Below are 25,451 nucleotides of genomic sequence, written 5' to 3' on the forward strand. Positions count from 1 at the left end.
TTTGTAATCAAGACAATAAACAGCAATGGCATAGCTGTTGTGAGAACACCTTGAAAATTTTTAGTTAGGCATGATTATTTTGTTCATTTCAGTCCAGATGGGGAAATTCCTTTTATTTTATGTGAGGGGTCAGAATATGAAGAAACCTACATAGATTTTTCAGTTAACCAAATATAAACAGTGATGTAATAAGATTCAGGGTTTTTAAGAATTGTTATTTAAACAGAAAAGAAATGTTATAATGACGAACCAAAACCTGAAAATGGTTTCAGGATGTGTGGTGGAAAGTGGTTTTGATCCCTCTCTGTTTGGTTGCTAGCACGAATTTGGCAAAGGGAGAGGTCTCCATGATCTAGACTTACTTCCTAATAAATGTGTTTCACAGTTTGGTTATGGTATGGTTTTGAAGACCTAAGAGTTCTAAACCATGCTAAAAGACCTAGACTGCCTCACCATTTGCAGGAACAAGGAACTCTGTAGAGAATGGTTTATACTCTCATTTCTCTCTCCACCTAGAGAAATTAAGGAAAGGTATTGGAATACTCGGATAGGTTTGCATCCTCATTATATTAGTTTTTTTCCCTGAACTTCAAGAACGCTTGAATGAAAATGAGGCATGAAATGTAAGTGTAGAAGTTGCTGCTGTACAGCTGCTGCTGTAGTGATGTTAGTTTAAAGCCACTGTTAGAAGAAATAAAAGAGAAGGTGCTGATGACTTAAGGTCATACGTGCACTGAAGATTTCATTAAGATCACAAGTTGCAACCACTAAAATGGTTTTGTCTGATTGCCATACAAGTCCAGCAGTGCATGCTAATAAAACTAATTGTGTTGCTCAAGGTCCAGTTTCATCACTGTCACTCTATTTTTGTTTGTATTATATTAAGTTACAGTCTCTCTAAGGAGTGAGGCTGTTCTCACACACTTACATCCAACATAAGGAGGGACATGGTGCTACACTGACAGTATTCCTGCTGGTATGGAGAGAGACACTGATAGCATACTAATGGTGAGACGAGTTCTCAGCTGCTGCATATTCTTTGTGTAGACTTAAAAATGTTTTCTTCTTCCCTCAGTATTAACAAATAGGTAATATTCTAGGTAATAATTAATGCTTATTCTAGGTCATACTTAATACTAGGTAATAATTGTAGGTAATACTATGTTCAGCAAGAACTAAGTCCGTTGGAAAATCATAGACTCACAGAATGGTTTGAAGGGTCCTTAAAGATCATCTAGTTCCCACTCTGCTGCCATGAGCATGGATAGCTTCCACTAGACCAGGTTGCTCAATGCCCCACCCCACATAACCTTGAACACTGTCAGGGATGGGGCATTAACAGCTTCTCTGGGCAACCTATTCCAGTATCTCACCACCCTCACAGTCAAGAATTTCTTCCTAATATCTAATCTAAATTTCCCATCTTTCAGTTTTAACTCATTGCTCTTTGTCCTATCAGTACAGTTCCTGATGAAGAGTCCCTCTTCAAATGAGAATTTCTTTATAAATTTTTGTGTCATCAGCCAAATTAAACTTGGTGACTGTCAGGACAGTTGTAGAAAGAAGGAAGAACAACTTCCCTACCAGAAAGTTTAAAGAAACTTTCTATGTCAGAAAGCTAAAAATTTTGAAAGGAACTCTTTGTATCTTAAGTTTTTATTGGTTGGTTGTTTGAAATCAGTGCATTATGCTCTCTTCAACTTGTGTAGACCTTTTAATGTAATTAATGTATATGTTGTATGTCAGATAATAGATACGTTAGGGCAAAGGAGAGTTATCTTAACTATTAAGCTGTAAACTGTCTGCCAACATTACTTCACATAGAAGTATCAAAAACTTGGAGGCTTGCTGTTAATCTCCAAGCCAAAGTGCCATTCAGAATGGTAGTGTATGTGTGCAGATAAAAAAAGGCAGGCAGGGTGCTCTTGATATTTTGGGTCACATCTGCAGATTGACAAGTATGTGCCTATTATATGGAATGAAATTGGTAAAACAACTGATTCAAGTAAAAGATTTTTATTTTATTTGAGTGCAACTGCACCTTAAGGTTCAGCCAAGTACTTAGATGAGTAATAAACTACCCTAAGGCCTGCTGTAACATTATTTTTTCTTGCTGTATTTAAGTTTCCTGACCCACCCTTGTACTAGTATGCTTTGAATCTGTTTTCTAGAGGAACCCCTTCAGAGGTTCTCTCCTAAATTTGCCCTTAACCAGGACATTGACTTAGCTTTCATCAGGCTTGGTTCCCCATTTTCTTAAATTATGTGGTTAAATAGGGCAAAAAAGCAGGCTATGAATGTTGCAAGCAAAGGGAGGACAAACCTTCTACTTCTGGCAGTTTAATTTTGGTTCTGACAAACAGTAGAACTGAAAAAAATATACAGCTAAGAGTTGGGTTACATTTCCACGCATGAGGTTTATACTCAGAGATGAAGGGGTTTAGGAGAGTAGCCGTTAGTGGCAGTGTAGACTTCCTGTTTCAGTGAGCCTCCTCAGAATTTTAAGGAATTTCAAATTATTGAAAATATTAAAATTCTTATCAGTCAAAATTTACTTAGAACTGTTCTAACCCCAGCAGTTAAATTATCTTGTGTCTATGTAAAGATTTAACTCTTTAAAAGAAATTACAACTCTCAGTTGTAATAGTCATTGGGAAAGAGAACTAGAAGTTTCTAGCTCCAGTTTTTTGTTGTTTTTCTTTTTGTTGGTCTTTTTTTTCCTTAATGAAAAGAGGAACAAACTGTTATTTCCAGATTGATATATTCAAGTGCAGAAATAGTTGATATTTTAAGTATTTTCATCTTCAGTGAAGTCAGAGATTTGAATAAAACTAAGCTTTACCTTTACGAAGTACATGAAGCAATAAAATACAATGTAGATGATAGAATTATAGCACTGACAAATCTATTAGATAATGTTTTTAAGCATCCAGTTTTTGTAATTCTATTTTTAGAGAATATATTTTTATATATTATATATAAATATATTTTAGAGAATATATTTTTAGAGCTATCTGAAAAATGTACTTCTAAATTATTCTTCTCTTAAGGAATTTATGGCTTTCGGTGTGATAATTTGTAATGTTGTTTGTTGTTCATCTCCTTAGCCACTTTCCTTTATTTCTCTGTCTTCTATATATAAAAGCTGATGGAATTTACTGGTTTTGTTTTAGGTTTTAGAACACTCTCCAAGATGACTTAACAAGTGTATAATGTATTTTGCTGGTTATGGGCAAGCATACAAAGTTTTGGATATCTCTCAGAAATGTTTTTATAAAATACTCATTTTTCAAATGTAATAATTTTCCAAAGCAGATGTTTCTTTTATGTAATTCATACTAATATCAGGAATTCAGTTTCTTTATGGCCTCATTTCTGGTGAATTACCAATATAATTTGAATCCTGTAAGTAGTATTCTAGTATCCTCCCTTTTCCTTATGAAAAATAATAAAGGCAAACAGACACTGGGTTTTTTATGTACAAATCAATCTAAATATTACAAGTGTTTAAACATTACTTACTCTGAAAAATGTGTAAATTAAATTCTTTCATGCATTTTCCAAAAGGGTGTATTACTGCATTATTCACCTGCAATACCATTTGAAGTTACTATATTATCTAGTAAAGAGCTTTTCATTTCCTGTCCTCACAAGCCATAATTATTTTGTTTTGTTACAAATGTGTCCTAGTTCTTCTGGGTGTGAGGAAGGAGGACTGTGTTGACCGCATAAGTAATTTGTTTCTGCCAGGCTGGAGCTTCTGAAGAAACTGTGGTGTTCACCTACTTTGGATTTTGATGCAAAAATCCTGTATTGTATTTTGCAGCTTGTTGTATTTCTCGGTTGCTGTTTGCTGTGTTGCTTCATCTGATGTCAATAGCCATTGCCACAGGATTGCTTTCTAGTTTAGATTTTATTTTCAACTAGACCCTTGAGTAACTCTGGAAGATAACCTGACCACAGGTTTTCTGTTGTTGCAGCATGAAGCTTATGAGCAAGTGCCATAACTATAAGACAGTAATTTCTCCTTTCATGTGCATATGTTTTGCAGTTGTATAGAACTATCTTATAAAAAGAGGTATGCATTTTTCTTTTCATGAAAATGTTTTGATTCTTTTCTTAGAGAGAAGATGATGAAGAAATGCAAGCCTTAAAAGAAAAATTGAAGTACTGGCAAAGGCTGCGCCATGATCTTGAAAGAGCACGTTTATTGATAGAACTTATACGTAAGCGTGAAAAATTAAAAAGAGAACAGGTAAATGCAGCACCTTTTAATTTGGTGAAGCTTTTCTGAAGGAAAGATAATTTAAGTGTTCTCACAGTTTTTTCAGTAGAAGGACAACTGTATTTTAATCCTCACAGAGGGTCAGTAACATATGTGCATGCTGTGCACTCAAACTATTTAAAATATATAAAATTTTCATAGAATCATAGAATGGCTTGGGTTGAAAGGAACATTTAAGAATTGTATAGTCCAACCCCTCTTCAATAAACAGGAACATCTTCAACTAGACCAGATTGTTAAAAGTCCTGTCTAATCTAACCTTTAATTTTTCCAGGAATAAGGCATCTACCACCTCTCTGGGCAACATGTTGTCCCAGTGCTTCACCCTCACTGTAAAAAAATTCTTCCTTATATGTAGTCTGAATCTACCCTCTTTTACTTTCAACTGTTACCCCTTGTCCTGTCACTACAGGCCCTACTAATCAGTTTGTCCCCATCTTGCTTATAAACCTCCTTTAAGAACTGAGAGGCTGCAATAAAGTCTCATTTGGGCCCTCTCTTCTCCAAGATGGGCAACCCTATTTCTCTCAGCCTTTCTTCAGAGGAGAGCTCCAGTCTGATCATATTAGTGGCCCTCCTCTGGACTCACTCCAACAGCTTTATGCCTTTTGATGGGGGCTGCAGAGCCAGATGCAGCAGTCCAGCTGGGGCCAAATGGGGGGCAGAGTAGAGGGACAGAATCACCTCCCTTGACCTGCTGGCCACACTTCTTTCTATACAGTTGACTTTCTGGGCTGCAAGCACACTCTACTGGCTCATATTGAGGTTTTCATCCACTGGTACAACATCTCAAGTTCTTGACAGGGCTGGAGCTATTCATCCCTCAGCTGGTACTGATACCTGGGGTTGCCACAACCCAGGTGCAGGAGGACCTGGAATTTGACTTCGTTGAACCCCATGAGATTCCCATGGGGCCCACTTCTTGAGTTTGGATGGGATCCTGTTCTTCAGCTGTGTCAACTGCACAACTCATCTTGGTGTCATCTGCAGATTTGTTGAGGTTGCACTTGATCCTTTGGTCTTATGTCATTGATGAAAATACTAACTACTGCTGGTCCCAGTACAGACCCCTGAGGGACACCACACATTACTGATCTGCATCCAGAGTCTAAGCCGTTGATCACTGCTCTCTGGATGCAGCCATCCAGCCAATTCCTCACCTGTGGAGAAGTCCACCCATTGAATCCATCTCTCTCCAGTTTTGAGAGAAGGATGTTGTTGAGGACGGTGTCAGAGGCCTTAGAGAAGTCCAGATAGATGACATCTTCCCTTGTCTGCTTAAAAGAGTTACTAGGCCACTAGGTTGGTTAGACTATTAGGTTAGTTAGGCAGGACTTACCCTTGGTAAGGCTGTGCTGGCTGTCCTGAATCATCTCCTTGTGCCCTTCATGGAAGCTTTGCCTTATGTAGTTATCCATAATGCACTCCAGGAGTCTCCTACAGCTCATTGTGCTACTTTTGCAAATGTCAGAGTGGTTGAAGTCCTCAGCAGAACAGGAGCCTGCAAAAGCAGTGTCTGTCTGTAGCTGGAGCAAGAAGGCTTTGTCAGTAGGTTCCCTGAGATCTGAAATAAATACCAGCCACGGGGTTCCTTCTCTCACCTTGGTGCCTAAGCTTTCAACCTGCTCATGGCTTTTCTTGAGGTAACTCCTCACAGTATATTCATTTCTCAATGTAGAAGGCAACCCCACTGCCCCTTGGTATGCTCTTGGCCCTTCTGACCAGCTTCTGACCATCCATAGTCACACTTCAGTCATGGGATTCGTCCCACCAAATTTCAGTAATGGAAGTTAGGGTGTAACTCCCTACCAGCACTGTGACCTCCAGCTCCTTCTGTTTGTTGCCCATGCTGTGTGCATTAGTATGGTGAAATTATTTGAGAAGACTTTCTCTTAGACTTGGAAAAGTGATTAGTTTCTGAAGAACTGTAGAAGATTTGATCTATTCAGGTTTTCTCAAGACATGTCCATATACTCAGTAGCAACATGTCCATATACTCTGAACCATTTTATCCTTCTGTCATGAAAAAAGCAAAAATAAAAGCTGCATCTGAAGTCCTATGACATTCTACAGTTAATATTGCCGGGAGGAGAGATTTGAGGAAGTGATAATGCAGAAAAATTAAATCTTACACAAAAAATGTGAATGCAAAATGTTTGCACTTAGGAGTTTTTAATGGTCCTTATTTGTAAAAACACCATTTCATTTTTACTTTTGCAGACTGTGAACATTCATTGCAAGCTAATATAATTTGTCCTTCTGGAGTGCTTTCTGGAATTCTATACATCGTTCACATGTATTCACATATCACTCACTTTACACATGTATTTATATGCATGTACTTTACATATGTGTGTTTGCTTATACTTTATTTGTATAAGCAAATATAAATTTATATGTATATATTATATTTATATACACACACACCTTTAATCTTGCATTAAGATTTTACTTTAGACATAGCAGGACTGTCTCAGTGTTGATAATTCTTAAAACAGCCTGAAAATTAAGCTACAGAGGAATTGAAATAGTGTCCAAAAAATATGAAAGATACGGAAGTATTTGAAGATGTCGATTCTGTTTTCTGAAATAATTTTCTTGGAATTTATGTAGACCATTTTCTTTCCAATTACTCTTTGTTTTGGACTTACGTAGCCTGTAAATCAGATTCTCTTTAAACTTCCAACATAGCAGTAGAACTGAAATTTAATTTGAAACGTTACCTTTAAATTCTTACTATTTTCACATTGTTGGTGAATTGTGAAGCTGTTATTATGTAGCATCTTTTGTTCCACTTTAAAATGTATTTTTTAAAATTCTTACTTATAAAATACAAATTGGAGTTCTGGGAAGCTGGAGTTGAAGGAATGAGAATAATTTTTTTTCTTTCTAAATCATTAGCTGAAAACCTATGTCAGATAAATGCCAACTGATGATATTGAGAATAGTACTGAACTAATTTACTTAAATCCTCCTTAAATATATTTATATTTTATATGTTATCTAAAATACCATACTGTTGCTGCTAAACAACTTTAATACAGTATGTTAATGGAAAATGCTCAGTTGGATAACTTACTTTTTTAGGTCAAGCTTGAGCAGGTTACTATGGAACTTCAGCTTATTCCATTCACTGTACTTCTGCGATCGGTTCTGGATCAGCTGCAGGAAAAGGATTCTGCTCGTATATTTGCTCAGCCAGTGAACCTTAAAGAGGTATGTTTGCAGCTGTGTTTCCTGATGTTTACATGTGGCTTGGTGGCACTTAAGTACAGGAAACAAGTCATTACATGCCGAGTTAGAAGCAGTGTTAACTTTTAATCTTTATTATGATAATTAACATTATGAGTTATGGTCTACTGCTGTGAAAGCCTTTTTATGCTTATATATCAAAATAATTTCTGCAAAATACTTGTATGGAAGTACCCCATTCCTGTATAGAATGTTGTGTACATATTTATACTTTTCAGTAAGACGATCTTGGTAAAGCAAATTCGAAGGATATCAAAAATTGTGGAGCAGATACTGTGTTTTTACTTGAAGGTGAAACTAGACAGAGTTAGAGTATACATGTGTGCATTTGTGCATATACTGTATACACATCTATTATATGTAGAATCATTAAGGTTGAAAAAGACCACCAAGATCAAGTCCAGCCTTTGACCTAATACCAGTATGCTGATTAAACCATATCACAAAGTGCCACACCCATTTGTTTTGAACACTTCTATGGATGGCCACTGTACTACTTCCCCGAGGAGCCTGTTCAATTCTTAACCACCCTTTCAGTGCAGAAATCTCCTAATATCCAACCTGAGCTGCCTCTGGCGCAACTTCAGGCCATTTTCCCTTGTCCTGTCGCTAGTTACCTGAAAGTAGGAGTATGTAAAATGACAGAATTCCCAAGAAAAAGTAGTTTCTTCAGCATCCCTTAGTAGAGCTCAAACTTGTTACCTGAGATGCAGAATATTGTAATATGTAAACTTCTGTTGGCATGCAAATGTTTGCAATATCTAGATGTGCAATTCTAAGTTACATCTTTAATTTTTGTATTGAGGTGTTACAAGATATGTTTGAAAAGTGGATAAGTTACTAACTAATGTTATTTTGTCTGTAATAAGACCATTTTACCCATTTGTGTTTTAAATATTTATTCAAAGGTTCCAGACTATTTGGATCATATTAAACATCCTATGGATTTCTCTACCATGCGGAAACGGTTAGAAGCTCAAGGCTATAAAAACCTCACTGAGTTTGAAGAGGACTTCAATCTGATCATAGATAACTGTATGAAATACAATGCAAAAGATACAATATTTTATAGAGCTGCTGTGCGGTTAAGAGATCAAGGAGGTGTAGTTCTCAGGCAAGCCAGGCGAGATGCTGAAGGAATTGGTTATAACAATGAAACTGGAATGCACTTACCAGAACGGCCTAAACTTGAGTCACCACAGCCTTTCTCTTGGGAAGATGGTAAGATGTTTTTCAATTATTTTTTTTAAAGTTGCATTTTTCATTGCATACAGCATGTATGTTCCATACAGATGTTTAGGATTGTTGCTCTCCAGTTTGCTAACTAGATTCTCCACCCCCTATTAAAAACATTGCTTGAAAGAGACTGGTGTTTCTATTCTACCAGATCTGTCATTACACATCAGTGCTATCTGGATTCTGATTTTGGCAGTGTCAGAGCCTAATTTAACAATTTATGCGGAAAAGGTTTTTAAGTTGAGTGCTTTTTTCACATGATTGTATATGCTTGTAAGGCATGGAAAATGAATAAACTTCAGCACATTCCTAAATAGCCTACTCAAAAAATTGAGCACATTTGTCATGCTAGGAATTAAAACTCATGTTTTTGACATACATGTGAGTTTTCTGAGGTTTGACAGTTGAGAAGAATAATTAACACATTTCTGTTATAACCATAATTTTGTCCTTTTCTTTAACAAGAAGGAATTCGTCTGTTCAAGTGGGAAAGATTAATTATGCCTTCCTTCTGACCTTTTACTTCTTTGCTCTATTATTTAGTTTTTTTGAGCAAAATGCCGATTAAGAAAAAGAGTAAATATATAGTAGGAATTAATGTCAATATTTCTGACTATAATCTAAATAGGCTTTTGACAGTATTTTTTTATTTTGGCATGCAAATTCATTTTTTTCCTTTTGTTGGTATTACTGTTCTGAGAATATTCTGGGAAATGCTAACACGTTTTCAATTATGCCTGTTTTGACTTCAGTGGATAGGTTACTGAATCCTGCAAACAGAGCACATATGTCCCTGGAAGAACAGCTGAGAGAGCTGCTAGAAAAACTTGACCTCACCTGTGCAATGAAATCCAGTGGGTCAAGGAGCAAAAGAGCAAAGCTGTTAAAGAAAGAAATCAGCATTATTCGCAACAAACTCAGTCAGCAACACAACCAAGCTCCTCAAATAGAGTCAGGTATTGGAAGTTTCGAGGAAGAAAGTGCAGCATTAGAACAAGATGGAGAAGAAGAAGGTAAGATTGTAAACCTGGTTTAAATGAGTACTGTTCTGAACCGCTTCAGTCAGGTGCTGTGATGTGCGAGTAATAGTATGAATTAAAGAATTTGATAAACTAGTATTAAATCTAAAATACTGATTTTATAATTAAAATTATAGTTTTAAAATATGAAAATAGCTGCTTAATCACAACAAACATTTTAAGAGTAGTATGATCTTCTAAAAAAAAAGCTCCCTCCATTACTTTTCATGGTAGCAAAGCTTTAAAAACTTATGTGTTAAAGAATGAAAGTGCAAACAATCTCATATGAAAAGCAGTTGGAAATGCCTGAGTGGAAAACATCTTTGTACTTTTGGAAATACACTTAAAAGTCAAAATATGTATTAGGGATCACGTGAGCCTAGGTCAATGGTAATGAAGACTCTGGCTGCTGTACTGTGTTTGTAGCGTTTTTAATTCACTACTCTAGACTCTAGGGAGGAGGGTGGGTCGGCTTGGGGTTCTTTATTTATTTATCTATTTTAAATAAAGCTAACTTATTGATAAGACTTAAAAAAAATCATGTTGTAGAATCAAGTCAGCCACGTCTGCCTAGCTCTTCCCCTTTTGCTTCTCTTCCTCCTCGAAACATTTGTCTCAGAACTGCATCTCCTCTTGGCTAATTGCCATTGATTTCAATGAGAGCAGTGTGCTGGAAGGACTATCTTCATGTTTTAATTAAATATCATATTTGTATTTTTAGCTTTTAAATTGAGTTTCTGAGGTTTTTATTGCTTATTTTTAAATGATGCAAAGAAAATCTATCACTCAAATAAGAATTCTATTGACTTTGTTTCATTATTAGCTCTAAGAAACTAAACTTTTTCTTTGGAGAGTTAAGAGATGTGTTTTATTTTTGAATAAGTGCCTTGAATAGGAGGAGGAAAGAGCTCAAGGGAAAGTGGAAGCATGGTAATAAATAAAACAGTCTCTATTTGTTGGCTTAATGCTATCAACATTTTTGAAAGGTGAAGTCAATAAAATGATTGTCCATAACTGCCATTCAAACAGCAACTTAGTGTTTAGTTCCAAACAGAGAACTTGCTGGAGATTTGAGTATTGGTAGAAAAAGCATACATGAATCAGCACATTATCTTGTTCTGAGGTTTTTAAGTGTCCTCAAAATGTTTAATGGTTTGGGTTTTTTAAATTTGGTATTTTTTTTAATCTTCAAGTGATGATGGTATTAAATACCAAGTTCTTTAGGAATGTGGGGTTTGGCATCTAATGAATCTACAACCTTTCCTTTTTTTTATTTGTAGCTTAACATTTTGATGCCACAGCCTTTCACTTCATCAATTTTTGTGAAAAAAGTAGTCCAAAGTGAACAGTAGTGGTTTTCTTATATTTACAGTATGCTTTTTGAATAAAACATGATGAAAGGCACGACCTAGGTTTGATCGGTATGGTTGTTACAGTTGTGATCTAGTGGAGAGTAATAATAATTAATTCAAATTTCAGTTCTTAAATGGACAGTACATAGAGGAGTAAAGAAAACAAATCGCCCAAAAAAAGATAAGAAAAATCCTGTGCCCAGGATCTCTACAGGAGCTGACCTTGATAGAACTCGGAATTACCCCCTTGCAATTCTGTTTCCAGTCTTTGATCATGTGAAAAATACAATACCAGAATAACCCTGTGAAATTTAGGTTTTATCTCTAAGTAATTCTCAAGTGATTTTATGTTCTTTAATCTTTCCATGAATATTTTCTAATTAGTTGTTAGAAAATCAGAATTTGTTTACAAGAGAAGTCACCATGGAGATTTTAAAGTACAGGATTTTTTAATGGCTAATAGTTTAAATGTGCTTATCTGACTGTACATTTCATTCTACGGTCTTCCTGAAATATTAGTTACCAATTCTAATAACTGTGCCTGCAAATGATGTAAGCACAGTCACACTGTATTTTAAAACCAGATATTTTTTAACATGAACTATGCTATTGCTTCATTAAACCTTAAACAATGGGGTAAAGATTTTTCTGCACTTAAAAATCATTGTTTTCCAAGTAAACATTGCTGGGACAAAACCAAACAAAATAAACTGCAAATAGAGAACTTAAACGCTTTGGGGTTTTACACCTTTCTTCAGGTGGCATAGAAAATTTAACTAAGTTTAAATCATTTATGTGATAGCATAAATAGTACATTAGTGTTATACAGTTACTCTAGAATAAGTATTTCCTTTCTTGTATTTTGAAAAATTCCTTTGGAAGCTAGAAAGATGTTAACATCTTTTTGAGTTGATAACTATGGGTTAGGGCATCCTTCTATTTGTATTAGGGAATGCTGCAATAGAAGAATATTTTCTTTCCCATTACTTGTGATGAAAAACTGAAACTACTTTTATACACTCACTATCATTTCTCTATTGTCTTTTCCCAGTATGCATTTAGTGGAATTGAGTGGGACATGATCATACTAAAAAAGATTAAATTGGGGGGGGGGGGGGTGGGGAAGGGGAGGTTTTTCTGATTTTTCATATCAAATCTGCATTATCAAGTGTGTTATTTGTCAACTAGTGGTTAATCAAGCTGCAAGATTTTGGGGGTGTTGGGTTTTTCTACTCCATTTTTATTACTTTTTCATAGATAAAACTTCTGGTCAAAACTGTAAAAAGGCTTTACAAATCATGCCCTTGTGTAGATTTTGTAACACATTTTAGTTCACTCAAGTAGAACAGGTTACAAGTAGTTCAAGTACTTTTTTTTTATTGGTTAGCTGATAAATTTTTTCATAGGCAGGTAAGGTGAATATTGATAAGGTAAATTAGATAACAACCTATGTTATCAAAAGTTTTACTTGAATGGCAGTATAATTGCATTTAACAGATAATCATCCACCACCCCAACTTCCTAATGAAAAAATACAGTTTGTAGTTTTTAGTTAATGAAACTAACATAACTGCATGAGAAGAAGCAAGTACTTATCCAGGTATAAATTGTTAACACCAATTATAGACATCTTCTTTTCTACCCCTGTTACATTCCCAGTATAAAAGTAGGAACTACTAACTAGGACAGATTGTTGCTAGACAAGTTTTGGTTTTAAAATGTTATGCTTTGTTTCCAGACAACAATTTATTTGGTGGGCTGCACATTTATAGTGAGTTTTATAATAGACTTTATAACTACAGGTTTTCAAAAATCACACTCTATTTATAATTTTTTCAGGAGATAAATCTCCCCCTAAACTTGAACCATCAGATGCATTACCTCTTCCTTCAAACTTGGAGACTAATTCAGAACCACCAACCCTCAAACCAGTAGAACTCAATCCAGAGCAGAGTAAGCTTTACAAAAGAGTAAAATTTGATAATGAATTATATAGCACTTCCATTCAGAAAGAAATAAATGGACACACTCCAGAACACTTACTTGACAGTAATCTCAATGAGTCGACTGTTTCTGCTGTAGCTGAGTCATCAACTGATGTAAACAGACGTACTTCCATTCTCTTCTGCAAATCGAAAAGTATAAGCCCCCAAAAGTCTGCAAAGAACACTGAAACCCAGCCAACTTCTCCACAGCTAGGGACCAAAACCTTTTTGTCTGTAGTCCTTCCAAGGTTGGAGACACTTCTGCACCCAAGGAAAAGATCAAGGAGTGCATGTGGAGATTCTGAGGTTGATGATGAGTCCCCTGTAAAGCGCTTGGATACAGGTAAATGTTTACAAAACTTATTTGAATGGATGCATCTGGAAAGTTAACATACCTGTTAATTTTGACGTACATGTGATTGTTAATCTTCAGATTTTAGCACTTGAAACAGGTTGTCCTCACAGTTGAGTAGTTACAGTTCAGAAAATTATTATTCATTTTTGTGTTGGCCCTTGACAATTAGACTTACTGAACCAAGTTTCAGTTCTTTAGTTTCATGATGCAGTTTTTAAGATTACACGTATGGGTGTATATGAAACCTGCAGGAAAGATGAATTAGCTGCTTTTTTGCAAATTCCTTGTTAAATTGCATGGAAACTTGACATATGATGCCAAAATCAGAAGGCTTGTAATCAGGAGCATGAAAAATACTTATGCCATGTATGATTTCATCTTGCTGAGTGTTACTCCGAGCATATTTTTACGTTATGAAACTGATGACTGTGTATGATGTATGAGGCACTTCATATATCCATGCATTTTAAGTGTTAAAACCCCAACATATAACGACACTTGATGTGTTTTTTTTTTTTTTTTAGTCTGTGCACTTTAAATAGAGCTGAAGGTGAGATTATGCTCTTAATGAGACTTCTCTAAAGGATATTTGAAAGAAAATGTTACCTTGATACATTAGTGCAGAACAGCTCAAGACATTAACGATATCTTCTCTTAGCACACCATAGTTCTATTTATTTGAGAAGTTCATATAAAACCTTTGAGAAAGAAAAGCAGCATGAGGAAATTACTTATGCATATTTCCTTAATGTCATCCATGGCCATTGATATGACTTTTATATTACCTCTGAAATAAATACTCTGTTTTATTGTCATGTTGGGAACCCTTATGCAGGTATGAAAACGGCATGTGGGGATTTGTCACTTTGAATAAAAGAGATAGGAGTTTAATTTGAATATTAGGTGTGAAGATGTGCTCCAAAAGCTGGGGGGGACAAGGGGGTTTATTTGGGAGAAAAGGGAAGTGTTGTTGATTTTTAGGTTGTTTCTTTTTTGTTTGGTGGGATTTTTTGTTTGTTTGTTTGTTTTGAATAACAGGATTTTTTGGGGTGTGGGGTAGTATGCTTTTTTTAATAGGTTGGTTGGCTGGGTTTTTTTTTTGAATGATCAGGTGAGGACACTAATGATTCTAATGCTGGAATCATAGTATGAGAAAATGTTATGTAAGATGCAGTGTGGGGAATTGTTTTTCATTATATTTTTGGGGTTTTGTTTGGTTTGCCTGTTTGGAAAGCCCCAACTTCCATTCATTTTCCTAACAGCTTGGAAAGAGCATGCAGGTTTGATCTGGTACTTTAGTTCTGAAGTAAGTACCAAGTGAAGGCAGTGTGATAATAGAAATTAGTTAATCTTTATTAATAATATAAAAAACTTTGGTTTCCAAATAACCTAATTTGTCAGTTTATAATTAGATAATTTCATTATGTATCTGTGAATAGATTGCATATTATCACACACAGTGAATAATTTTGTGCTGGATCACACTGGGAGTTAGTACTAATTCCTTGAAATTTTTGTGTTAAACATTGTGAATTTTTTCTTTAGCGGAATAAAAGGTTTTTATTTTGTAAGAAAACTAACTTAATTTTTAAAAGGAAAAAAAAGGCAGCAACAAAAACAAAACCCACCAGATTTCTGAATGGATTTAAATTCAGTCATTTTTCTTTCTCTCTGTAGAGTTAGGTGTATGTAGAGCAAATATGCTTTTGATTATCTTCAAAACTAAAAACATAGTTCCAGGAATAAAATACAGAAGTTTAAAAGGTTTTTCTGTTGTTAATTTAAAACAAAATTACGTACTCTCTTTTTGAAGCTAGTAAGGATATAAAGACAATTAAATTTATGTAGAACTAATACTTAGGGGGCATTTATAGTTAGAATTTGTACTTGTTCAAGAAAAGTGAATTGAAGCAGTTTGGCCAATTAATAGTCACCTGAAAATGTTCTAGTTATTCTTTAATAGTATCTTTTGTTAAAGCATATATGGTTCATACAGATGTGGCAGTTTATCAGATCTTATTCCTTTGATTAGTTTTCCTCTTTGCAAGCAAACATTTTCCTTTCACGTAGGAAATTTTATTCCGCATGTTATTTTCAAATTTGTGTCTCCACACTAATTTAAGTAATTTGCAGTTGGCAGCTATCTTGAGCTACAGTTCAGCAGGAAACCAGCACAAATGTCAGATACTTAGCAAGATTTAGAAACAATTGAGATTTTTTGTGTATTTAGCTGGTGTTGATTCATGTAGATGTCTGTTATGATAAAAATTCATTAAGTGATGTATACAGCAAAATACGTCCTTTTTCTTTGGTTATTTTTTACAAAGTTTAATCTCGTACTATAGGTAAAAATGTTTTTATTCAGTAGAATCCAGCAGAGCTTTTTCTTCCAAAGCCATCCAATCCTAGGAAAAGGTATGCAACAGGCTTGTGTGCATTGACCTGAGTTATCAGCTTTGTGGGAAATCCCTGCAGTTGAAAATTAATTACTGTTGCACAGTTTTCTTTGAATGGTGTGAATATTAACTATCCTTAATTTTACTGAATACAGAAAAAATGATGGAAATTACCTTCGCTTAATATGCCAAGGATTGAAATTTTTAAGTGGTCGAGAGCTGCACTGTCACATATTTTTTCTTTCTTACCTATTCATAGCCAGTATGAGGGTTTTTGACATTATTTAAGGATGTCTTGTTTCTGTCCCTTACTCTTCAGTCTCTTCAGTGTTTCCCCCTTTCTTGTCACTGCTGTATTCTTACATGACAAAGGCCAAAGGAAGACACTAAAGTTTATTTAGTTGAGTGAAACTACACCTACCTCGTTGTTTCATTATTCTTATAGACTGTTTTTATTGTGCTCTCTTGACTTACATTTGGGGTTGATGTTTTTCCAGTTATTTTCAAGGAAGACACATATAGAATCCACTGACACACTCCTTTGTAAGTGTGGTGTCCCACATGCTGTTGTTGGTTTTCATACACAAGATTACTGAAATGCCAGTCCTTTTTCAGAAATATGAGACTATTGAACAACATGAGTTAACCTTCAAAGAGAACTGAAAGCAGTTCATTTCAATACTTTGACCTTTCATATGAGAATCTTTAAAATATTTGAAGCAGGAGTGTAATCTTAAATTTAAATTTTCTAGTGTTCTACTAGGGCATTATCACAGAGTACATCTGTCTTTGTAGTTTCTGTGTAGAAACTGACAGCTGCATAGTGGAGACGTGTTTAAAATTTGATGTATTTTGGGTTTGCTTCACATGGTATCTACCAACAATTTCCAAAAGAAGATTGTTGGTTTACCTAGGAAATTTTGGCGACATCAGAGATTGATGTATGATTCTTGAAGGTTGGGCATATCAGGTCTTAACTGTGACAAGTTTAATGACCTTTTCAAAATACCCATTGTATACTTACCTTGCTCTTTTGTTACAAAGATGAATCCTTTTTCTCAGGGAAATATTTTGTGCAGTTATTACATTAGAGAAAAATGAAACTGATTAATGGATAGAAGGTAGTTTTTATGGATCATTAAAAATCTGCCTGTATCAGTTATGTACTAGTAAGATAGCAGATGGAACAAATTATTGTTTCAAGAAACCACTTTTAATATTGTAAAATGCTAGATTATGATCAGATGAAATTTGCCTGTGTACTTGGTGTTATTAGTCATGTCTAAGGTTTTGTAAATTTAGGTTTTATAATTTATAGTTGCTGTTACAGTACTCTCTATTTTAATTAGAAACTAAGTATTTAAAATATACTATCCTAAAACAACCACTGTAACTTCCCACAGATTCAGGATTTCAGATAGTGATTATTATAGTGCAGTATGTTGTGTTTTTGTTATTTCTTGTCCAAGTGCAGTAGTAGAAAAAATCAGTGAAGTATATAATTTACTTCATATTTTCACTTCCAGCTACACAGATTTTCTCAAGGTACTGGAACACATGTAAATTTGGTATTTAAATATGGATCACTGAAGTAGAATATTCACACAGTAAAAAGCACAGAGTGGGAGAATTTATCATTTCTTAATACATACTTCACATACAGGTATCAGTATACAACAAAGACTCCTTACTAAATCTGTTAGTAAATGTTGGGCTGACTTTGTTTCTGCTCGACTACTACAAAATGATGGCAAAATGATGGAGACAATGGAATTCAAAATGAATTCCATTTGCATTTGATAGAATTTAATATTGTAGTGAGGACTGCTGTTACTTAATTTGATATGATAAGGGTAGACATTGTGTCTGGAGTGAAATAGAACATAGTTCCTTTTTTTTTAATTCTTGCATACTTAATTTCTAATGAATCTTTGCCTCTCTGGAACACTGGCCAATTTGTCTAAAAGTCAGGCTTCATATGCACAGCATTCAGTTACCATTCACTAAATGGAGGAAGTGAAAGTAAAACATGCATATCTAAGAAACTTATGTCTTTGAAGTAAATAAAAAAACAAAAATAAAGGTTCCCCAGTGAAAAAAAGCCCCAAATTGGTATAATTTTTCTTGTGGTTAACATAGACAGGAACAACAGTACATGTATATATATATATATATAAATATACAAAAAAAAATATATATAATTAATATTCATGAATCGAGTGCAACAGTTTGACTAAATCTATTGACAGATCCGCAGTCCTGATTTGTTGTATTGAAATGCAGAGTGATTGTTTCGTGTGAAGTCTGATTTTAAATTTAATTACTTGAACGCTTAGTGGTGTCCAAGAACTTTAGCTGCCTGACTCCAGGAGGTTTGGAAACATAAAGCATTTTAAAGTGTATTTGCAAACAAACAAAGTATTAGAGATTGTCAGGAGATTATGAAGGCCTAAAAGGAATTATTCCCTGATTTGTTAAATTTGCCAGTGTAGAGACATGGGGACTGCAGGACTCTTGACTGTTAAATTGTCAGGGTATGGTTGGTTAATTGGTTTTCTAGTAGGTTGATAGGCCACTGGGAAATGTAGGACCATTTGCTAAGAAAATAAAGCAAATTAAGGAGAGACATTAGAAGGAAAAAAAAAAGAACCCCATTCGATTTCTTCATTTCTCTTTGGCCCACTCAAACTTTAGACAGGAGTTCTGCCAGGCCTTTGAATATTTCTGCCAATTTAATTTCTGGAAACATTTTAAGAAATAGGGGAGGGTTTTTATAATATACATATAATAAAATAAGTACATAAGGCAGAAAGAGGGGGTAGGAAGCTATTTTATGCCAATCAACACTCGCAATGTGTTTTAAGAAAATAAATGTTCCTTCTGGTTTTATTTCATATAAATAATCATTGTATTAACTTCCTGACAATGAAAAATCCTTTTCCTATTTCTTGATTTATGTTATTAAAATAGGGGGGATTTTGAGCAACATAGTTGAGAATGGTGAGGATTGATGAACACCTGTGCTTTTTTCAAGGCTTGTGAGGTGTGTGCATACATAAGGTACATTATACACTAGTATTCTGGAAGTTTTCCTTGGGTCTTAAAAATGTTAATATTTTTGAAGGTGACGTCTTTTGGGTTATTTTTAAGATATTAATTATTAGCACCCAACATACAATTGCTGTGTTTTCTAAGATGAGTATAACCAAATCTTCTGTAATAATAAACAAATATTTCTGGAAGCCCTTCTGTTTTTCTTGATGCTGTAGGAATTGTGGAGCCTTTTACTGTACTTTAGTACTGCTTTTTTTATTTTTCTTTTTTTCCTTAATACTTAGCTCATTTCTTAGCCCACGTTTAGCTTTGTAAAAAATTAAATGTCACAGTCCCCTATGTGCTTCATTTGTGACATTCAAGACTTTTTTTTTCTGTGTGGTGCAGATGGTACACAGAACTGTGGGATTTATTGAAAATATCTAAAAAGCTAGTGAATTTGGAGATTCACACTATACTTTTTATAAGTGTGTTCTTAATTTATTTAAGAAGACACTTGCCATGGTGCTGGGGCTGAGTATAGATGACCTACCTTCAAATTCAGAGGCTTAGATATGGTGAAGTCCCCTCTTACCAGACATACAGTGTTCAAAGTGAATCACATGAGCTGACCTGTTTGGAGCATCGTGGAATAGTTTGGGTTGGAAGGGGCCTTTAAAGGTTATCTAGTCCAACCCCCACATACTCACCTACAGGTCTGATTTAAGAGGTGGACAATAGAAAAGTTTAATCCAGTGACTCCAACAGCAGCATCAGCCACTAAACCAGGCAGGCAAAAGTACCAGTCACTTATGGTCCATTCTGCTGTGAGTGGAGAGAGTGAGACAGTTTACACAGTATGATTGACTACAGATTAATGTCCCTCAGAGAAGGTTTTTGTGTGGATTTGTGGTTTGTGGTGTTTGTGTTTTTTTTCCTTTTTCCCTTTTTCCTTCAGTGAGAAAAGATTAGATTATGCATTTGCATGCACAGAGGAATGTACTTCATAAAGAGTAATTATGGTAGTATGTGCTTGTCCACTGTATCATACATGTAGTCAAGTATTAGGGGATAGTTTGAAGGAGTAGCTTTCTGCTATGTTTCTCATTGTACTCAGATGTAATTTCTTTGGCGTGCACAGGGGAAGTGTACATATTAAGAAGATATCTCGTACAAAGAAACGTGTAATACTCAAGAATGGCTAAAATTGAAGCAAAGTTGCTTTATTTTGTTGCTACCAGAACAGTGGTCATTGGTCATGCTGTCACTTTGACAGGCTATGCTATCCTAATGTGATAATGCTCCCACTTTGATTTCCTTTTCGCCTTCCTTTTATTCTATTTTCTTCCTTGACTTTTCCTTTCTCCCTTTCCTCCAAAGCTGTAATAATGCTCAGAAATTACTTCCTAACAGCATGGCATTGAAATAAAATGGAGACAAAAGCAGATGCTGAGAAATAATCTTCAGCTGATAAGCATGGCTAACTCCTAAGTTCTCTGAAAAAAATAATGTGTTGAAGGTAAAAGTACTTCAGGTCTGAGGGGGGAAGAAGCAACTATAGATTCATCTGATTAGACACAAAGATGTGAAAATGCAAGTCAGCCTTATTTTAACTCTTTTGTTCAGTTTTGCCTAGAAATAGCAAAGCTGGGCTGGTATCTAATAGTTCTTGATTTTCTTCACTTGACCATGCTTCAAGCACTGTCAGGTTGACTGCATGAGCAGTGGAACATCTCATGTGGTCTTTCCAGATCCTGTTGATGAAGCCAGGAGGACAATCTTAGGGATAGCAAGCACTGTTGATTTTTGCTAGGCTGGAATAAATTTTTACTGCAATGTTTCAGTCTCAAAGGATTCACGTCATGCACTTCCCCCAGTACTCTGCAAGCTGTCATAGAAGGAGGCTGTAAAGCACTGGATCTTTTATACTGAATCACGTGAAGTTTTAATCTTCCTGCATGAAGTACCTCTCAAGGTAAAAAAGGCCTGGAAAATTAGGACTAGGAATGCAGCTGTGTAACTTACTGAAGTAATTCAAATATTTGCATTTTACTGTGGTGTCCTGTATGTCATCTCAGGAGTCGCAGATCTCTGCCTTGATCTTTCTTTCAGGTAGCAACTTCAGTTTCATTTTCAGTTCCCTATCCTAGAAAGCAGAACAAATTGTGAACTAGTTTTCCTAAATAGCTGTAGAAGGCAAATTATTTACTTTTAATAGAACTGGATTGCTGGACCTGCTTACATAGGAGAGCTTTGGAGTTTTCTGTCCATCTGTTTCCTTTTCATTGGATAGCATACCTAGAAGCTGTGTTCTCACAGTTACAGGGAAACCCTTACTTTCAATGAAGAAAAATTTGTGTTGCTAAAAGCTCTGTGTAACCTGTAGACAGAAATTTCCAAAAGTTAGTTCCATTCAAGAACAGCTTGGTTTAGGAAATGGAGCAGCCTTTCTTTCTAGGTGTCAGGTCCTGCTGGGCTGCTCTGAAAGACCCCTAGACACTAGGATTTTCATGCAGTGTATTGATAAATAATTATCATGCTTTTTCATTGTGTAAGTTGTGAATTAAAATAATATATATTGATTTAAATCTTTAAGAAACCTCTAAAGATTTTTTCATTTATATCAGGATTTTGTAGGTGAGAAAGTAAAAGTCTTTAAACAGAAAATGTTTAAATTTTGTTTATTTCTTAAGGATCTTAACTGTTTGGGCTTAAATCAGTAGAAAATGTTAGGAAAAAATATTCTGATCTTAAATCCTTCTAAGTAATTTTTCCCAAGGTAATTAGAAGTCAATGGTCCTAAATATTACTGACTTTCTATAGTAATTTCTGGGATCCTCAATGACATACCATTGGTCTGTATGTGATTCAGGCACTTAAAGCTTGTATTTTGCAATCATCTGTTTTACACGTTATAAATTATATAAACCAAAGCTGATTCAGGAATTCAGTTTGTAAAGTTGGTTTTGAATTTTTTAGATTTTGAGTGTGCACTTTTTAATGGCATTTTCAACTCTACTGCTTCATCAGTCTATATCACTAGAACAGTTGATACTGTCTTTGAAGAAGTTGTACATTTTTTTTTTGAGTTTCTGCTTGTATGCTCTTTATTTGTTTCAGAATTTTCTGGAGTGTTTTCAAACTCCTCCACTAAGGTTGCCTCCCACTTGCATGTTCTAAGATGCTTTGAACAATCATCCTACAGTACAGAGATCCTATTGTAGTGCAGATCGATTATGATCCTTATCTTATGGAAGCTGTAGTTAATAAATGCTGATTAATTTTCCTTTGTGTTTTGTAAATCAGATTTTGCTGTTGTATCAGAGTCTCATCTGATTTGCCAGAGACACTTCTTAGTCTCAGATTTGAAGAAAATTAGTAGTTACAAGATGAATTCCTTGGCATTCTTTTGGAACCCATCAAACAGGCCATTCATTGAGCCACCAAACTGTATTTGTTCTGTGTCACTTACATCTTTAAAGGTTAACATTTTCTGGTTAGAATCTTGAAAGGTACTTCTGTTTAGTGTAGGTGCCACATCATGGGCTCATATTGAGCTGTCTTTGCTGTCTTTATCCATGACCAAGTTTTAAAAGCTTTATTTCCAAGGGGACAATTCACACCAGGCTTTGTAGTCTTTGAGTAATTGGCTTCCATTTTGTCTGCATACTGAAGCCTGTTTTAAGTACTGGAAGCTTTGCTATGCTCTGATATTCATCTGTGTATTCTGAAAAGAAGAATTGGGTTTAATATTCCTACTGCACTTTAGAATTTACTGTTTCAAGTAACATTTAAAGGGTTTCTCTTAGGGTCTTATGCTCTTACTTTTGAAAAAAACTTAGTGGATGCCGTCCTGTTTCTACAATCTGCTAATTTCCAAGGTTTGCATTTTTAAGAATATAGTAACTTTTGATGATTTATTACCTTCAAGTATTCCCCTACCCTGTGTGTGCTTATCTGTATATATAAACCCCCCTAAATTAGTGGAGGTTGTATTCTGTGTTTTCAATGACTTTCAGTATTTTCTTTTCCAAGAAAGAGGCCTGAATCAAAGTGAAACTTACTTAGGCAGTCCCTTTAGAAAACTTAGGTTTTAGTGATAGAATATGTGGGACACTTGTGTCATTCTCACTGTCTCTGGACACTGCTGTAAGGATGGCTTATTTAATTGAAAGCTCTGTTTCCTTTCAGAGAGACTTAATGGCTTTTTCACTGTCTTCCAGGTTCTCATATTAACTAATATCATGCTGGGTATTTATCTCTTTGGATCCTAATTATTTTCTATTATCCTCAACATGGAATGGAATTCAATTAAATGATCATTTTGGAGCGCAGAAAGACAATTACATTTGAAGTAATTAATTTGGATCATGTTGGAGACACCAGCCATCCTTAAAACAAAAAACAAATAGAAATGAACACTCTTGGAGGAAGTCTTTGACACATATGAAACTATGCTCTTCATTCAATATATTGCCCCATTTCCGTAAGTTACAAAGTTGTACGTGTTGTAGTATATGTGACACACACTGGTCGCAGAGTTTTACCAGTCCCAACATTCTTATTCCCAGAACATGTTCTGTGAGAGCAGATTAGCTAAGAATGCTACATCTCCATCCTCTTCCCTTCCCCAAAAAAAACCAGTCTCATCTTCCTTGGAGAAGTGAAACTACCAGGGAAAAAAAAAAGGGTTTTTAAAATAAAATACACATTTTCCTCTACTGTATATATATTTTAATGAAGAGTAACATCAGTGGTTCTGGATATGTGGACAAGTCACGACTGAAAATTAGACTAAATAGTGCTACAGAAGTGCTGGAGCACTGCGTGCAGTCATTGTTTGAATGCTCCCAGGTTTTTTAGTGGTTGAATCTCAGCCCTTCTGGGCTAGTTTTAGGAGAGCACTTCATCTTAAATTTGGATGTGCTTGGTTTTGCATTGAGCTATGCATAGTACAGTTTTAATTGCTTTAGAATAATTTTGTGCAAGTTCTGCTTCTTTTTGTTTCAGCAGAACTGTAAGATGTGATTACAGAATTGTACATTTCAGACTGTATTCTGGGGCAGCATTTTGTACATTTGTGGAAATGCTGTGCTGCTCTTTGGACTATACTGAGATTTGTTCCTCTGCCATGTTTTCCAAACTTCTCCTCTCTTTCCATTTATTTAGTATGGGCAACAAGATTCTAACTTGCTTGATGTAGGTAGTTAGTGAAAGTTTTAATTGCAGCCTAAGAACAAACTGGCACTGTTGAGAAAAAGTTAAAACTTTGCCTGATAATTACAGTTCTCAGTGCAGTGAGACATCTGTGGAAAAGTGTAAGGCTGATCATTTTTGCCTTACTTTTTTTTCTTCTTAGAACATTTCCTTATTTTCAAAATGGTTGTGTTATGCTATGATGAGCAAAGCAGTAAATTTTCTATGTAAATTGAAGTTGAGCTGAAGATTAGAAATGGCAGTAACCCTGCATTTAAGATTGAAAGCAGACTTCATTGTTTGAGAATTCCCTCTTTAACTGAAAAAAGTTAAGTTCTGCCTCTTGAGAGTGGACTGCTTTTTTGAAGAAACTTAAGAACAGAGTAGAAAAGTAAAGGAAATGAACCACTAATTAAAGGCTTTTAGTTTGATCTTTAGGACTTTTGAGGGAAAGAGGAGGGTTGTCATTCAGTGGTGTTGATGAGGCAATATGTGTAAGAAGTTTAGTACCTGACACAAAATTTCACTTCATGACTGTAGAGAAAGCTCATTAGATCTAACAAAATCATGAGCTTTTGAAAGTTGCAGGCAGGATGAGTTAGGTCTCATGGATTTTCTTTATTTGGCCTTTTTAGTTATATCTACTGATTCAATAAAATGCAAGTTCCTTAAAGCAACTGGAGATCTTTAATTTTACTTACTTTAGCATCTACAGGACATTGGGTGTTTCATGATTCATGGTGGAAAATAGTTTTGTAATGATATAACAGAAACCAAGTTGTGTAGTATATCTGATCTTTTTTTGCACATCAGTGCCACTACCATAAAGTGCTTAGATTTTATTGCCTTGGTTTTTTCTAGCAAGTTACAAGGTCACTTGTGAACTCATTCATCTATGACTAGATATGAGTGTGTTTTCTTTAAAAAAAGCATCCCCCTATTCCTTATAACTTCTGAAACGTGAACTGTATAAACTGGAGTCTCATGGATTGTGTAAGCTCCTGTCATTAGGGGCTTGATGCTCAGGAAAATTACTCCTGCTGATAGCTTGCATGTTCTTTGTTTCTCATACTTCCAAAAGCAAGAGAGAAATATATCTGGGAAGCTATAAATTCTTTTGCACTTTAGTATTCCTTTTTTGTCAAAAATGTTTTGGGTTTTTTTCCCCACTTACTGTAGTTTAACCCCAGCTGACAACCAAGTAGCACTCAGCCACTCTCTCACTTTCCACTCCTCCCTCCTCACAGTGGGATGAGGATGAGAATCAGAAAAAGGTAAAACCTCTGGGTTGAGATAAGAATAGTTTTACAATTGAAACAAAGTAAAATATAATAGTAATAAT

At 35.1% G+C, this 25,451-nt stretch overlaps 1 protein-coding gene across 11 annotated transcripts in view; it reads left to right on the forward strand.

Moving 5' to 3' along the window:
- The window catches only part of BRD1 (bromodomain containing 1), a 64,991-nt gene that overhangs the window by 19,949 nt on the left and 19,591 nt on the right, over window positions 1–25,451 (forward strand). For 8 of the 11 annotated variants that reach the window (XM_053942954.1, XM_053942955.1, XM_053942947.1 and 5 more), the window contains exons 4-8: window positions 4,124–4,255; window positions 7,373–7,501; window positions 8,446–8,758; window positions 9,526–9,786; window positions 12,984–13,472. In XM_053942954.1, the coding sequence (XP_053798929.1) occupies window positions 4,124–4,255; window positions 7,373–7,501; window positions 8,446–8,758; window positions 9,526–9,786; window positions 12,984–13,472 (1,324 nt within the window). Of the gene's footprint in view, window positions 1–4,123; window positions 4,256–7,372; window positions 7,502–8,445; window positions 8,759–9,525; window positions 9,787–12,983; window positions 13,473–23,136; window positions 23,378–25,451 lie in introns of those variants that run through there. The other 3 variants (XM_053942956.1, XM_053942957.1, XM_053942958.1) reach the window with 2 other exon arrangements.

Source organism: Vidua chalybeata, chromosome 5 (genome assembly GCF_026979565.1).
Source record: "Vidua chalybeata isolate OUT-0048 chromosome 5, bVidCha1 merged haplotype, whole genome shotgun sequence".
NCBI classification, from domain to species: domain Eukaryota; kingdom Metazoa; phylum Chordata; class Aves; order Passeriformes; family Viduidae; genus Vidua; species Vidua chalybeata.